The sequence below is a fragment of the Microtus ochrogaster genome, chromosome 22, assembly GCF_000317375.1.
Source record: "Microtus ochrogaster isolate Prairie Vole_2 chromosome 22, MicOch1.0, whole genome shotgun sequence".
In the NCBI taxonomy this organism is placed as follows: Eukaryota; Metazoa; Chordata; class Mammalia; order Rodentia; family Cricetidae; genus Microtus; species Microtus ochrogaster.
Window position 1 is genome coordinate 8,912,126 of NC_022023.1, and position 16,542 is coordinate 8,928,667.

Consider the following 16,542-nt stretch of genomic DNA (forward strand, 5'->3'; position numbering starts at 1 on the left):
AGGGGTGCACCCACCCACTGAGACAGTGGGGCTGATCTATTGGGAGCTCACCAAGGCCAGCTGGATTGTGACTGAAAAATCATGGGATAAAACTGGACTCTCTGAATATGGCGGACGGTGAGGGCTGCTGAGAAGCCAAGGACAATGGCACTGGGTCTTGATCCTACTTTATGTATTATTTATTATAAGAATTTGGTTCTATGCGTTATCTATTTGTATAATGGGCAAGTCTGTATTCTACTGAAGAAATTTCTTTGATATATGTGTTTTTTTTCCTTTGAGAAAAGGATACTCATCATGTAACTAATTGATTATCATTTAATTTTTTTATTACTTTATTTACTTTTTAGATAACATAAAATTACATCATAGAGAAAACTCTATAGCATATACCAAATTGGCTGTAATGGTTTACATTTCTAACTTCAGTGAGGAAATTTTTTTTCCCTCACCTCTAATGAATGCTAGTCATTTTCTTTTGTCTGACAACAGATAAGCTAACAACTATGAAGGTTACATTTTATTCTGGTTTATGATTACATTTCCATGATAATTGGTGATTTTAAAGAACTTTCATATAGCTCTTGGTCATGTATATGTGGCTTTTTTAGCCCGTATATTGGACCCTTTGTCTATTTTCATTTAAAGTTTGTACTTTTTTTACTAGTGCATTATTTTAGTTTATTACACACTACAAATTTAAATCATTTTTTAGACATATAGCTTTTTAATCCTTTTTGTTATATTGATAGGATATTAGTTTACCCTACTGCTTGGCTTCTTTGCTATTTAAAATTCCAGTCTTATCTAGCCACAGACTGTTTTTAGAGGCCAGAACAACTTTATGGAAGATTTTTGTTATGTTTTCTGTTGATACTTTTCAGTTTTGTTACTGATAATTAAGATAATTGGATAGATGTGCTGCAGATACTAAGACGCCATGGATGCAAGCCCAGACTACTATACCCAGCAAAGCTTTCTTTCACCATCAATAGAGAAAACAAGATATTTCATGATAAAAACAGTTTTAAACAATACATAGCCGCAAACCCAGCCTTACAGAAAGTACTAAAAGGAAAGCCTCAACCCAAGGAAGCCTACAACACCCACAATAGCACAGATATCTGACAACCCTCCACCAACACAACTCAAAGAAGGGAAACACACAAACACTACCACCAAAAAAAAAAAAATAACTGGAGTTAACAACCACTGGTCATTAATATAACTTAATATCCATGGACTCAATTCACCTATAAAAAAGCACAGGTTAAGAGAATGGATACGAAAACAGGATCCAACATTCAGCTGTTTACAGAAACACATCTCAACCTCAAAGACAGACACTACCTCAGAGTAAAGGGTTGGGAAAAGGTTTTTCAAGCAAACTGACCTAAGAAACAAGTGGGTGTGGCTATACTAATAGCTAATAAAATTGATTTCAAACTAAAATCAATCAGAAGAGATGAAGAAGGACACTTTATACTTATACAATTCATCAAGATGAAGTCTCAATCCTGATATCTATGCCCCTAATATAAAAGAGCACCCACATATGTAAAAGAAATATTACTAGAACTCAAATCATACATCAAACCCCATGCACTAATAGTAGGATATTTCAACACTCCTCTCTCACTAATGGACAGGTCAACCAGACAGAAACTTAACAGAGAAATAAGAGAACTAAAAGATGTAATGAATCAAATGGATTTAACAGACATAAATAGAACATTCCACCCAAACAGGAAAGAATATACCTTCTTCTCAGCATCTCATGGAACCTTCTCAAAAATTGATCACATACTTGGTAAAAAAGCAAACACCCACAGATACAAAAAAAAATTAGAATAACCACCTGTGTCTTATCAGATCACCATGGAGCAAAGTTAGAATTTAACAATTCCACCCCCAGAAAGCCTACAAACTCATGGAAACTGAACAGTCAACTACTGAACCACCCCTGGATCAAGGAAGAAATAAAAAAAAATTAAAGTCTTCCTTGAATTCACCGAAAATAAAGACAAGACATACCCAAACCTATGGGGATGGTATGAAAGCAGTGCTAAGAGGAAAGTTCATAGCACCAAGTGCCCACATAAAGAAAACAGAGAAAGCTCACATTAGAGACTTAATAGCACAGCTGAAAGCTCTAGAAAAAAAAAAGAAGCAGATCCATATCTATCACCTTGCCCTCTTGTCAGACTGATGAATATCTTAAATATCACCATAGAACCTTCATCTAGCAACTGATGGAAACAGAGGCTGAGATCTGCATAGGAACACTGGACTGAGCTCTCAAAGTCCAGTTGAAGAGTGAGAATATGAGCAAAGAAGTCAAGACCGTGATGGGTTCACCCACTGAAACAGTCTACCTGAGCTAATGAGAGTTCAGCAACATCAGCTGAACTGGGAAGGAACAAACAGCACCAAACTAGTCCCTCTGAATGTGGTTGACAGTTGTATGGCTGGGGCAGACTGAGGGGCCACTGACAGTGGACCCAGGATTTATCCCTACTGCTTGTACTGGCTTTTTGGGAACCTATTTTCTTTGGAAGAATACCTTGCTCAGCCTAGATACAGTAGGGAGGGCCTTGAAGCAATGTGCCTTACCCTCTCTGAGGAGTGAATGGGGGTATGTTGGGGGGGTATGTATAGGGAATGGGAGGAGGGGAAGTAGTGGGAAAGATAGTTTGTTTTCTTTTTTTAAAAATAAACTACATAGCAGGGCGATGGTGGCGCACGCCTTTAATCCCAGCACTCGGGAGGCAGAGGCAGGCAGATCTCTGTGAGTTCGAGACCAGCCTGGTCTACAGAGCTCGTTCCAGGACAGGCTCCAAAACCATAGAGAAACCCTGTCTCGAAAAACCAAAAAAAAAAAAACAAAAAAAAAATAAACTACATATGTATAAAATTTCTTTTGGGATGAAAACACTTTTATTATTGTAGTTATGTAAAAATAAAGTGTGTATAGATATAATGCATAGATTTGTGTTTCTGTTCCTTCAGTGTTTCAAAGGAATATCAAAGAAACATTCGTAATTTTATATTCAGATTTTCTTGGGTTTTTATCTCTATATTTAAATTTAAACAGTATTACAAAAACATTAAAACATATTTTGGGGAAAAAAAGATCTTTCTTCTGCAAAGCATGCATCAGCTCCCAGTGCTTCAGCTGGATGTTGAAGCTCAAGAGCTCCTTAAATATCCATGATAAAATGCTGATGGGCTTGATCTTGTGCACGTCCTGCGGCATTAAAACCATGAGGAGACAAGGTAGAAAGAAAAGATCTACAAGTTTCAAATGAGATATTAATATATCCATTAAACTTAAGACAACTTCTTGTATTTTTCTACATATTAGATTTTCATTACTAAAATAACTAAGTTTTTAAAAATGTCTACCTGTCTTAACATCTTTAAATGCTCATTTTTTTCTAAACAGGGTTTCTCTGTATTCCTGCTTCATGGAACTTGCTTTAGTAGATGTTCCTGGCCTCAAATTCAGAGATCTGTCTGCCTCTGCCTCCAAAGTCCTAAGATTAAAGGCATTTACCACCAATAACTGCCTAAATGATGATCTTATAGGTTAGTATCATGGGAAATAGTTGATAGTAACAGTAGCCTGTTTACCGCCTAAATTATACTGATGCCAAACCAGTGCAAGGCCAACTTAGACTTTACAGCTGAAACATATCTCAAAAACCACCACCAACAAAAAAGCAATCACCTGCAACAGCACTCCCAAAAGTAAGTAAAACCATAGGTTACAGAGAAAGATTATATATTGGATGGCCTCCTGGTACTAAAGTTCTTCTACTATCACAACACCCAGTAGGCTCCTAAAAATTTGGTGCATAATATTCCTTTCAAGTAGACGCATATAGTTCTTTGTTATTGCTTCTTTATTTCAGGTGCCATTAATGAAGCCTAAATGCAGTTCACCAGTTGATGATACATTACTGCAAATCCCCTGAGGATGAGCAATAGGTAAGGAGTAAAAGAAATTATTAAAGGACCTCAAAATATTATAATCTTCTCTGGAAAATATACCTCAGGTCCGGTATACCACCAAAGAAAGCACTCATTTTCCAGGAATAGATTTATCTCAGAATTCTTGCAACTTACGTCTTAACTGAGCTTAAACATTGATTTTTCTTGAATTTGTTTCTGTTTCCTTTCAACTGTAATGCTGTCAGGGGTACGGTAGAATATTTCTATATCTAGTTTTGGACAAAACAGTACATACAACCATTTCCTTTCGTTAATTTTAATCTTCTGCTTGTTTTGTTTAGAAATAGCAACTGATCTTTAATTTTAGGAAAAATACCTGTATTTCATTAACGAATATTGGTTGTTTGTAATCTACTGCTTGGAAATGATCATAATCTATTATTTTTCTCCTGCAATGCTTGTATATTACTGTACAGGGAGCATGAAAGTATCTTGTAACTTCACATATGCTTCTTCATCTACATTTTACCTGCAATATCTTGGCTTATTCTTCTAACATCCTTGTAAAATTAATGTTTTACTTTGTGACTATCAGAGTCAAATAATACGTTTTAAATATATACATTCAAAGAGCAAATTGTGTCTCAAAATAAATTTACATTCCCATTTTATATATTTTTATAAACATTTCTAACTATTCATATCTCGCACATCACACACAACTCTATGAAAAAAATTTCCTGTAAATGATAAAAATATATTACAAAGTATTCAGCCCTATGTTCTTGAAGGAAATGTCTATGGCACTTCAGGAGGGTCACATTCTCCTCCATTTTTTCATCAGAGTTTCTCTGACCTCCTTGTTACGAAGGGTATAGATGAAGGGATTGAGAACTGGAGTTACCACTGTATTGAGGACATGGACCGCTTTGGTCAGATCTAAGTCATCCTTGATGGAGGTCCGAACATGGAGGAAAATTGTGGAACCATACCAGATGAGCACCACAGTGAGGTGGGAGGAGCAGGTAGAGAATGCTTTGCTTCGGCCACTTGCAGAAGGAATCCTCAGGATGGTACTAATTATGTAAACGTAAGAAATCAGAGTAATGAGACAGGAGCTCAGGATGACCACAAAAGCAATCACGAAAGCCACCGTCTCCACGGCCTGTGTACTGGTGCAGGCCAGGGCAATCCAGGGTGCAATATCACAGAAGAAATGATTGATTGCATGAGAGCCACAAAAGGACAAGGTGCTGATGAGGGCTGTTGGCACAGAGATGGCCAGGAAGCCACAAATCCAGGAGCTAAGAGCCAACTGTGCTGAGAGTAGACTGTTCATTATAGCCGGGTAGTGTAGTGGAGAGCAGATGGCAAGATAGCGATCATAAGCCATGGCTGCCAAGAGGAAGTATTCTGTGCAACCTAGGGAGAAAACCAGATACATCTGCAAAAGACACCCTGAAAATGATATGGTCTGGCTTCTTCCCACCAGGATGGCCAGAGCTTTGGGGACTGCAGCCGTGGTATACCAGATCTCCAAGAATGACAGGTTGCTCAGAAAGAAATACATAGGGGTATGTAACTGGTGTGAAGTACTGACCAATACCAAGATTGCTGTATTACCACCAAGGGTAAGGAGATACATCACCAGAAACAGCATGAAAAGAGAAAGCTGTAGGGTCTGTGGCCCAGGGAAGCCCAAGAGAAGAAAGGCTTGAGCTAGAGTCGCATTCTCTGTGACCATTGTGCTAACTTCAAACCAGAAACAGACTTTCTTCACTTAGGACTTTAGACTGGTAGTGCAGTCCTAGAAAGATGAAAAGAAGTAATGTCATGAAAGTCTGACATTTAGACCATCAAGCATCTGTTATCACTGCCAAATGATGTAGAAATTAATGTGCAAAAATTTCCTGAATATTCACTAAAGTCTTCATGTTAACTATATTACAGATTGTTTTTGTGGTTATCCTGAGTTCCAAGAATTAAATCCTGCCTCTGCCCGACTTATCCAGAACTCAAAATGATAACTATTTCAAGGTGATCACTCACTGTATTTTAAATTTTCACCTGTGTGACAAATGGGAAAGTAAAATAGCTTCCAATAGAAAACAAGCATCTATTTGTTCTGAAATTGGTCCAACAACCTAAATTGGAACCACATTTGACAGTTACAGAGTCAAAGTTCTTTTTAAATCTTAAACATAGTGTACAGAAGTAGTATTTATATTTCCTGGTCTGTATTGTTTCATCTAATGATCTTGATGATGATAATGATAGTAGTAATAAATCTATATGAAACAATTGGGAGAAAATGGATTTCTGCATCAGTAACATCAGTAATTGAGAGTAGGTGAAGACTATAATGTAATTTGAAACTCTTTCTTAAAAATACAAGCTTAAGTCCTTTCCATTTCCCAGATATTGTAAATAGTTCAGTGATAACATGGGTAAACAAATAAATGTGAAACTCTGTCCTGTTTCTTTTGTCTGTCCTTGGTGTATGAGGTTGTCTTTTTAAGACAGGTACCTCTTCATGCTCTGTTTCATTCATAATTTTCTAATTGTATAGTTCCAGCTGGTGAATCTATGAGGAGCAAAGGAAAAATAGCTTTAATTTTCTTACACTGCAGTAGTAAAACCTATAATATATAGATTATTAATTATTCTATTTGAATAAAAATAGTGCTAGATGTTGTCATTGATGCAAAAGAGAAAAATAAATAGAATAAGATCATCAGGGGTAAATGCTAATTAAATTTTTACCCCCCTCCAAATTGTTAAAATGATTCTTAACTATGTGTCATCCTGCGTATCTTGCAGATTGATAGGTACAATGGGTTACAAAAATTATAATTGTTTAGTTGTTGAAACCCTAAAGCCAAAAGTTAGTATCTTTTAATGTTATTCATTTTTTTTTATTTTGTAAAATGTGGTCAAGGAGCAACAAATCAAATTTATATTGGCGGCTACCAGTACTGTGAAGTATCTGAATATGATTCTCTAAAATATGGAGTCTTGACAAGAAAAGTGTTTAAATACAGAAGCAGTACAGAAAACTGCAGAACTTGGAGGGTCATTAGCTGTAATTCTTTCATCCTGAAAATCCACATATGTGGAGATTCTTTCTTGTCTCTACAGAGAAGAAATAGCACACCAAGTAAGTAAGTGAATTCTCACCAAACACACTCCAATTTCTCATCTACTTATTACCATTATATTTGTTTTCTTCACACCATACTTCATCATGAGATTCAAGAAGACGCATCATTTCTCTTGGTATCTTGGTCTTAATTGTTGAGTGTCTCCCTGTCATAAATCTTAAATATATATTGTTACACTTGCTCTTTCTAATCTCTTCTTATTGTTGGAAGGCCAATCATGAGAATTGCAATGCTAAGTGAAAGTTGGTATTTCAGTCACACTTCATAATCTAACATCATCTTCATAAACCTATAAACATCCTCTTGCTCATATTGTGAACTGAGGATTGGTGATGGTGAGGAGGGGTCGTGTTAAAGATTCTACAAAGTATTAATAGACCTATGAGGATGTCTGTGTCCTTGCAGAGTAGAACGTTACAGGGTCAGAGACTACTTATCTTAGGCAATTAGTGTTTCCTCTTTATAGTCATGTATTTCCTACCACAGTTTTTTAGCTAATATTCTAGTAACTGTCAATTAAATCCTTTTAAAAACTGTTGAGGTCCCTAGCATCCATCAGCCCAAATGCCCAGAATGTCATCAAACAACATTTGAAGGCTATTGCAAAGATATTCCAGTGTTGTTCTAACCTGCCATCAGATGTTCCTAGCAATGTATTTTAAAGATCCCTTTATTTGTGGATTCCTTTTTTTCTGTATTGTAAAGAAATTCAGAAAAGTATTGCCACGTTAGGAAACATTATTTGAGGTAAAGTAGAAATGTGGTCCTAGATCCCGGTCTCTCAAATGTTGTCTAAAATAATCTTTTATACCAGTTGAATTGAGAGTTGCCCTTGTGTTGAAATCACGCTATTTTATAGACAATGATGATTAAAAACAGAAGCCAAAGAAGTTTCCAAAAACAGAACTGTGAAAATTATTTCTAGAGGCTTGACTACAGTCCCAGACAATGTTTAAACTGTATTTTCAGTGACCTTTACAAGGGTCTTTCTAACATCAGATTCTTAGGTCAAAAGAGATGATATTTGAATACATGCAGTACAATTTTGCTCTATTACGAACTAATATTTGTTTGATACGTGATTATCTTTTTCTATGTTTTTAAGACCTGTGTATAGTGCTTAATAGTTGAATGGATTTAGTACTAATTCTGAGATTACCTAAATAAAACTTGGTCATATTCTGCCAACAAAAGGGAGATAGGAGGATAAGAAAATGAAGTAGATAAAAGATCAAATGCAATCAAAATGGCCAAAAATATGCCATTATAATACAAACTTAATATGCTAATACCCACAAGCATATATGATACTGATGTTGAATACGTGAAATCATTTTACTCAGCATAAGAAGGGAGGAGCATTTCTGTGTTCAAGTTTATCTTGGGGGCACCCAAAGGTGCTTGCCATAGAAAATGGAGAGAAGGGGAAGAAAATATATTCAAAATATTATAATTAAATTATCTCGTGATTTTGAAAATTAGCTACAAGTTGAAACTAATTATCCTATTTCATGGAAACATATTGTTTTAAGCAATTCTTAAGGGCATCTTATAGTTTAAATTTCTCATGGGTAGAATTTTCAAAGTTTGAATATATAAGATACTACCTTTCTTATAAAAATAGATAATTTTAACTGAAGATAATACATTTGGGTTATTTCTGATTTACATATTTAAGGTATTAATGAAACGCACGGTGGCTCTGTCACATAACGAATTATCAATACAAAACAAACCAGAGTTTGGAAAGAATGCTTTGAGTTCAATATAATCCCTTTGCTTACCCAGTTGTTCCTTCTGCCATAAATGTCATAAAGCTCACACATTGTCTTCCAAACTCACCTTTCTCGTCTTCATAGTGTAATGCTTTTCTTTGCATAAGGACTACATTTTAATCTCATCCCTGTCTCCCTCTCTAGTATGTGTTTGTGTGGCCTGCCTTTCCTCCCTTATGGTATTACATTGCATTGTATGGTCTACTTTACTTCGTTTGGACTTCATCGCTGTTAAATAAATGCCATCCTCCATGGTCTTTGAAACTCTCCATATTTTTAGTTTCCTTTTGACCTTTTTGTGGCAAAACTTTCAGTTTGGTGTTTGATGTCTTCCTCTCCTCATGATAATAAGATTCCTGCTGAAAGCAATTTGCTCTTAAGTAATTGCTTAGGTAGAGATGAAACCTTCGGGAGGAAGTTAATAATTTCTCTTGAGAATTTAGGGTCATTTACAAAACTGTGACCTCTGGCTAAACCTTTGAAAATGGGGACTTCAGAATTTTTAGCTTATTCATATTTTATATTGAGGCTCTATTTTTTTTTCAGTAAACCTTGCAGGTTAGATGGCCATGAGAAACTTTTGTTCTGTGCATTTTGGATTTTGGTTATGTGTGTTTGCACGTGTTTGTGTGTGTATGTGTGGTGTGACAAAAAGCATGAAGTTAAGTGTGTGTTAGAGCATATTCTGAGAAGTTGGGGGAAGTAATATGATAAACCTATATTAAATGATTTTTTTAAAAAAATAAAATAAATAATGTCAAAAGAATGGCAATGGTATGCAATTCTGTGATGGAACAAGAGTTTGTATGTTTTAAGACTATGATCACATACATCCATGATCCCTTTTGGTGGCTGCTTTGGTCTAGATCCCCATTATTTCATTTTACATATTTTTAAAACAATCTTCTCTCATTTTACATTGCAATCCTAGCTTTCACTCCCTCCCTTTTTTCCATTCTCCCTAACTTCCATCCCACTCCACCCCCATCTCTTCAGAGAGGGTAAGGCTTCCCCTAGGGAGTCAAAAAAGTCTAGCGCATCACTTTGAGGCAGGACCAAGGCCCTCCCCACCATATATGTTTTTCTTTTTATGGTAGGATGCGTGTCCTAGTCCCATCACTGAAACCCTTGGCTGGTTACAGATGATCTTTTTAGGCTCCATATACTACTTTACTTGGAATTCTCACTGGTGTTACCTGCACATGATCCAGGAAGTTTTCACTGAACTAGGTTTCCATATTACCTCGTAAACATCCCCAAATTTTAGGAATCTCTTCCCAAAATCTCTTCTCAATATCTCCCTTTTCCATCTGATCCTTCCTGTTCCCATACCCACTTATCCCCAGACCAACTCTAAAATATATTCTCTTTTTCCTTCTTAGGGAGATTGGCACATTCCTGCTAAACCTTTTAATCTAACTTCTCTGCAACTGTGGATTGTTGTGTGATTAGATTTTACTCAACAACTAGTATCCACTTGGTAATACACATCATGTTTGTCAGTCTGTTGTATGAGTTTCCTTAATAAGGATGACTTTATTTTCTCTTTCCTCCCATTTGTCTGCAAATTTCATGATGTCACTTTTTTTTAATAGCTGAGTAATTCTCCATTGTGCCAACATACCACATTTTCATTATTTTATTGAGGGACATCTAGATTGTTTCAAGTTTCTGGCTATTATGAATAATGTCGTTGTGGTCATATTTTAGCAAGTGTCCTTGTATTAAGATTGGAAGTCATTTGGGAGTATTCCAAAAAATGTGCTATAGCTGGATTGTGATGTAGATCGATTCCAAGTTTCTGTAGTACTTCCCTATTGATTAAATAATAGCTATGGATGTTAGCACTCCCACCAGCAAAGTAATAGTGTCCCCGTGCCCCATATAGTGACTATGCTGATCTGTTTATTATGTTGTTCATCTTAGGCATTATGACAGATGTGAAATGTAATCTCAAAATAGTTTTGGTTAGAATTTCCTTAAGGGCTAAGGATATTGAACATGACTTTAAGTTTTTTCCATCTACTTGAGATTCCTCAAGTGAGAGTTTCCTTTACTTCATGAATGTTGAATATTTTTTAATTGTTTCTCAGTCATCTGAAATTTCTTATTGAGAATTTTTTGTTTTAACATATAATTTGTTTAATTAATGTTTAGTTTCTTTAGTTCTTTATTTTGTGTAGTACCCTATATTTGATGTAGAGTTAGTGGTCTCTCAGAGCTTCTGGGAGTGGTCAATCTGTAACTTGTCAAACTTGAGGCTCAGGCCAGGAGAGACAGTCCATGGCCATGAACTGGAGACCTAGGATAGAAACCAACACAACTGACAAAAAAGGTTAATGAAATGATTCCTAATGATATTCTACTGTTCTCACCGATCACTACCTAATCCAATCACCACCAGAGAGGTTTCATTGGGCACTTGATAAGAGAAGATGCACCGTCACACAGCCAAATAGTAGGTGGAGTTTAGAGCACTCCCCAGCAGAGGAGGGGGAAGATCGTAGCAGTGAAAGGGTTGTAGACACCACAAGAACATGGCCCACAGAATCAATTTAATAAGGCTTATAGAAACTCACAAAGACTGAAGCAATAGTCACAGAGTCTGCATGGGTCTCTACTATATCCCCTGAAAACGTGTTGCTGTTGTTTAGTTCAGGGTTTTCTGGGACTCCTAATAGGGCAATGACTCTTTTGCCTTTGCTTTGGACCTTTTCATCCTACTGAGTTGCTTTGTCTAGCATTGATATGAGGGCTTGTGCCTACTCTAATTATAGCTTTCTTTGCCATGTTTAGTTGATAACTCTGGAAGACCTGCCCTTTTCTGAAGGAATTCAATGAGTAGTGCATCTGAGGAGAGGCTTGTAAAGAGAACTGGCAAAAAAGGAGTGAGGGTATGTTGTGTTTGGGATGTATTATTATAGAAGAAAAGAATATATAAAAAGAAAAGTGAAAAAAAATACATCCCGACTGGTGGCTCAAACCACTGCTTAAAGCCATAGTTTAGGGTCCGGAGGATACCTGATTTAATTTTCAGATTGGTGAGTCCTGGAATAAGAAACTAAACCAGGGATATGTGGGGTAGTAGCAGAAACAGAGACAAGTTTCTTAAGAGAAAATTACTCAGGAGATTGGAAATGAATCAAAGCTGGTGAAATAGTCAAAATTTCAGTGGCCCCATACCTGGAGTCTTGTAGAATGTTCATGCCTCATTTACATACCGCACACCGTGTTCTTTATAGACAATTTACATATTACATACTTTGTTATGTATGCTGTATTTGTTACACATAGTCCATGGTCAAAGGGATTTGCAGTCTTTCTCAGTAATCTATTTCCTTCATATTTTCTTCCACATTCATACACAACCTCCTCTTTTATCCTGTTTTCTAACATTGGAATCAAGCAAGATGAATGATTTCTCTTATACTTGGGTTGTGCTGTTTTGTTGCATGGTAAGGAACCACTTGTTTTTTTCCTGGCTGTCTGGCTAGCTTAGCCCCAAAATAACCACACAAAAATTGTATTAATTAAATCACTGCTTGGCCCATTAGCTCTAACTTCTTATTTGCTAACTCTTACAACTTAGTTTAACCCATTTCTATTAATTTTTGTATTGCCACATGGCAGTGGCTTACTGGTAAAATTCCCAGCATCTGTCTCTCGCAGATCTATGATTTTAGCCTCATCAATGAACAAATTGTTAAACAGACACAAACGACAAGTAAACCAAAGTTTATTTGTGAAGTAAAAAACAGTTGCAATCTGCACATCACATATCAGAGAGAGTAATTTTTTGTGGACCATGTTAAGGTATGGAGAAGGGTTTTGTTTATAGAACAGCAAATGTTGATGGTGCTATAGTTTGATGTAGTTTATTTGTCTCCTTTGATTTTTGTAATTTAGGTCTTGAGATTTACTATACTGAGGTGCAATATAGAAAAATCATACACAGCTAGTTGAGTCGAGCATAGTCTTTTATATTGTACTTCTTTAGTTTTATTAGCAGAACTTTATGTAGCTCAGTGGATGGAGGTTTTAAGGACATGCACATTGTTCAAGGAAATTGTTATGAATAATGGTTTTAAAGATCACAAGTATATTCCAGAAGGGTGAGTATATATTTTTTCTGTTTGAAAGAGAGAAAAAAATGATTTGTTTCATTATGTGTGTGTCTCAGATGGAATAGGATACAAGAAACTTGGACATTGTCTTAATCCTTTACACTGATTATATTAACCCTTTTTTCAAAATAACTATACTTCATTACTACTGTAATTAAATTTGTTTGTACATTATAAAAACCTCCTGGAAAATATTTTAGTTTTTCTAGCAAGGAAAACCGATTAAATTAAAACGGCAGATAATTGTTCTGATAAAGTACAGAATGTACAGATAGATTTAAAAGTTTGTAAAGAAAATACTTTGTGTTGAAAGAGACTGGTAAATTCACCTCAAGAAATATTTTATGGGCCGGGCGATGGTGGCGCACGCCTTTAATCCCAGCACTCGGGAGGCAGAGGCAGGCGGATCTCTGTGAGTTCGAGACCAGCCTGGTCTACAGAGCTAGTTCCAGGACAGGCTCCAAAGCCACAGAGAAACCCTGTCTCGAAAAACCAAAAAAAAAAAAAAACCAAAAAAAAAATATTTTATGAACAAGTGATTCTTGTCTTTTGCAATTGTTGCAGGTTTCGTAGCTTCTTTCCCAACACCGATGAGAACACTCACCTGCATATAGTTAGATCTAATGCATTCCTGCACTGTGTGCAGCCTGACAAAGATACATGGATGACTATGTGTTATCTTTATCTGTAGAGGAACACCACCCCAGACCAGAGAGAGAAACACAGAAAGATTTATGAAACACCAACAAAGTTCTATTTGGTAAACCACTGTGTTTATTGGGATTACTTACTTACAGGAGCACGGAAGACTCAAGTGCAGCTGCAATACCAAAACCTTCCATTCTCATTATTAGTGACAACTCACAGTAGCTGCATAACTGCTGCTTGATGCATGAAGTTCGAATAGCTTCACAGATTGCAAAAGCCCTTCCAGGCCACTAGGAAAGTCAGAAAGTTCCTCCTCTCCTTAGCAGATATTTAACATTTCTATAATGTTGGGAAGGAATTGTGTTTTTAAACTATCTAGAGCATAAAAGAGAATTTAGACGCAAGCTTTAGAATCAGGAGCCTCCATCCTTTTACCTATACTGTTGCTATTTAGGAGAAACTACAGAAAAAAAATCCACACAAATTTCAACCTCTCCAGTGTCTTTCTTATAATACCCTCAACCTGAGTGGCTACTATTTCTCCCTTTGAATTTGTATCACAACATCTTCCTCCAGTTTTGCCTTTGCTTTAAGCATTTGATATTTTTTTAAGATTAAGCCTAATAGAAACTACACCAATTGAGTTGATTTCTTGCCTATTCTTTATAATTACTAGAAAGATTAGCAGAGAAAAAAATAGATTTAAATTTACCTTGATTGGTCACTTGCTTCTGTGGCATAAACTGATTTTTTGAGACTGTTATTTTTGTTTGTAAATAAATCATATAGTGAGTTATCCAATGATAAGTTATTTAATCTTACCATGATCAAAGTGATCAGTCTTTAGGATAAGAATTGTTCCCAAATGAGAACAGATTTAGCATATCAGAACCACAAACTGGTACGATGACATCAAATGTTAGTCACATACAATAAAATTTCTGATCTTAGATCATATCGTCCTTATGCTGAATGTTCATTAACCAAGGCAAAAAGGAGTGTCCACACTTCTCTTTCCTATGTCAAAATTTACAAATCTTGCTTTCAGCTTGCAAGGCACTATACCACTGACAGATCCGTTGAAGTGTTAAATGAAGTGAACCCCTGTGGCAGAGATTTTGCTGTAACCTCTTCAGAGCACACTTGACGTCATTGTTCCTCAGACTGTAGATCAAAGGATTGAGGGCTGGAGGTAACAGAGTGTAGAGCACAGAAAAGATTTTATCTGCGATTGATGGTACATTTGAGGGAGCCTTCAGATAGACAAAGCAAGCAGTGGCAATGAAAACAGTGAAAACAGTGAGGTGGGGGATGCATGTGGCAAATGCTTTGAACTGACCTTTATTCGTAGGCATCTTAAGAACAGTGGAGAAAATGTAAAAGTAAGAGATCACCACACAAGTAAAGCAAGACATGCCTAGGAACAGACCAATGCCAAGACTTGAATTAATGAGCACAAGTGTTTCAGAGCAGGAAATCCTTAGCAATGAAGGGACATCACAGAAAAACTGTGGGATCACATTGGAGCCACAGAATGACAGAGAAAATGTGCCCGCTGTATTTATGGCTCCAAAGAGTACTCCAGTAGCCCAGGAGACACCCACCATCAGAACACATATACCACCATTCATGATGGCGTCATAGTGCAGGGGACTGCAGATGGCAGCATAGCGGTCATAGGACATGGCAGTCAGGATAAATACTTCTCCTCCTGTGAAGGAACTCAATAAGAATACCTGAACCGCACAACCAAGAATGGAAATAAAACTGTTGTGTGTTAGACTATTCACAACTAAGTTTGGGATGGTAACTGACACAAAGAAGACATCCAGCAGGGACAAATTCTTCAGGAAGAAGTACATGGGTGTTTGAAGCTGCAGGTCAAGGGAGATGAGAGTGATGATGATCAGGTTACTTGCTAGGGCCGCCATGTACATCACTAGAAAGAACACTCCACATAGAGTCTGTAGCTCCTGGACGTCAGAGATACCCATAAAGAAGAATCCGGTTATTGCAGTGACATTAGCCATACTAGCTTCTTTTCAGGGCCTGTCACCAAGAAAGAAAGAATGAACAATTACTGGGGCTGCTATAAGTAATAACATTTATGTACAGATATGCTCAGAGAAAAATATCAATATATTTTTATTTTATATGTGTACTACATATAAGGTACACATATTTCCCCCCAAAAATCTCATTTCATTCCGACTTCCCCTCATATCCTTACTTTCTGTCTCTCTTTAATTTATATTCCTTGTATTTTTGTGTTTGTATTTTCATCTTTCTGTCCTCCCTCACTCTCTTCTCTCTGACTTTCCTCATTTTTATCTCCCCTTTCCATTATTTCTATCTCTCCCTTCTCTATAATCATCATTGGTACATCCTTAAGGTTCTATATATGCAGACTTAGTTTTTTAAGATTCAGGTATAGAATCTTCAGTCTTCTGAGTAGCAAAAACAATATTTGACATAAATCATTCTCACCACTTTAAGTTTATTGCCATAATTAGTTTAGGCAAAAATTTCCATGGCAATAGAAAGGTCTTGTTTCCCTTTGAGTAGTATTATATTATTCTTTTATAGATACTGAGTTTGCCAGTAGGTATTAAGAAAGATTTTGGATGTTTGAACAATAGCATCTTGTTAATTATATATCTAAAGATTACCTCAGTATTATAATTGCATATGCATTAAAACATATTACTCCTTATAATATGCAATTACTATGTATCAGTATAATAAACAAAAGAAAAATGCAGAAAAATAAAACACATAAAGGGTAAAAATAGAATAATGTGTTTTTTTTATTGAGAAAAGGAAAAAAAAACAAGTTTCTGCCTCCTCCCAGCCTCCCATTTCCCTCCCCCTCCTCCCACC

The 16,542-nt window shown here is 36.3% G+C and overlaps 2 protein-coding genes across 2 annotated transcripts; both read right to left on the minus strand.

The window, feature by feature from the left end:
- Positions 1 to 4,771: 4,771 nt before the first annotated feature.
- Positions 4,772 to 5,698, minus strand: LOC101984306 (olfactory receptor 6F1). Its single transcript, XM_005357608.1, has one exon. The coding sequence runs from the start codon at positions 5,696 to 5,698 to the stop codon at positions 4,772 to 4,774; it is 927 nt and encodes a 308-aa protein (XP_005357665.1).
- An 8,986-nt stretch (positions 5,699 to 14,684) lies between these two features.
- On the minus strand, positions 14,685 to 15,692 carry LOC101994115 (olfactory receptor 14A2-like). Its single transcript, XM_005357635.1, has one exon. The coding sequence runs from the start codon at positions 15,690 to 15,692 to the stop codon at positions 14,685 to 14,687; it is 1,008 nt and encodes a 335-aa protein (XP_005357692.1).
- Positions 15,693 to 16,542: the final 850 nt, after the last annotated feature.

Coding starts and splice junctions, on each gene's coding strand:
- LOC101984306 (XM_005357608.1), bottom strand. CDS start 5,698: ATGGTCACAGAGAATGCGACTCTAGCTCAAGCCTTTCTTCTCTTGGGC.
- LOC101994115 (XM_005357635.1), bottom strand. CDS start 15,692: ATGGCTAATGTCACTGCAATAACCGGATTCTTCTTTATGGGTATCTCT.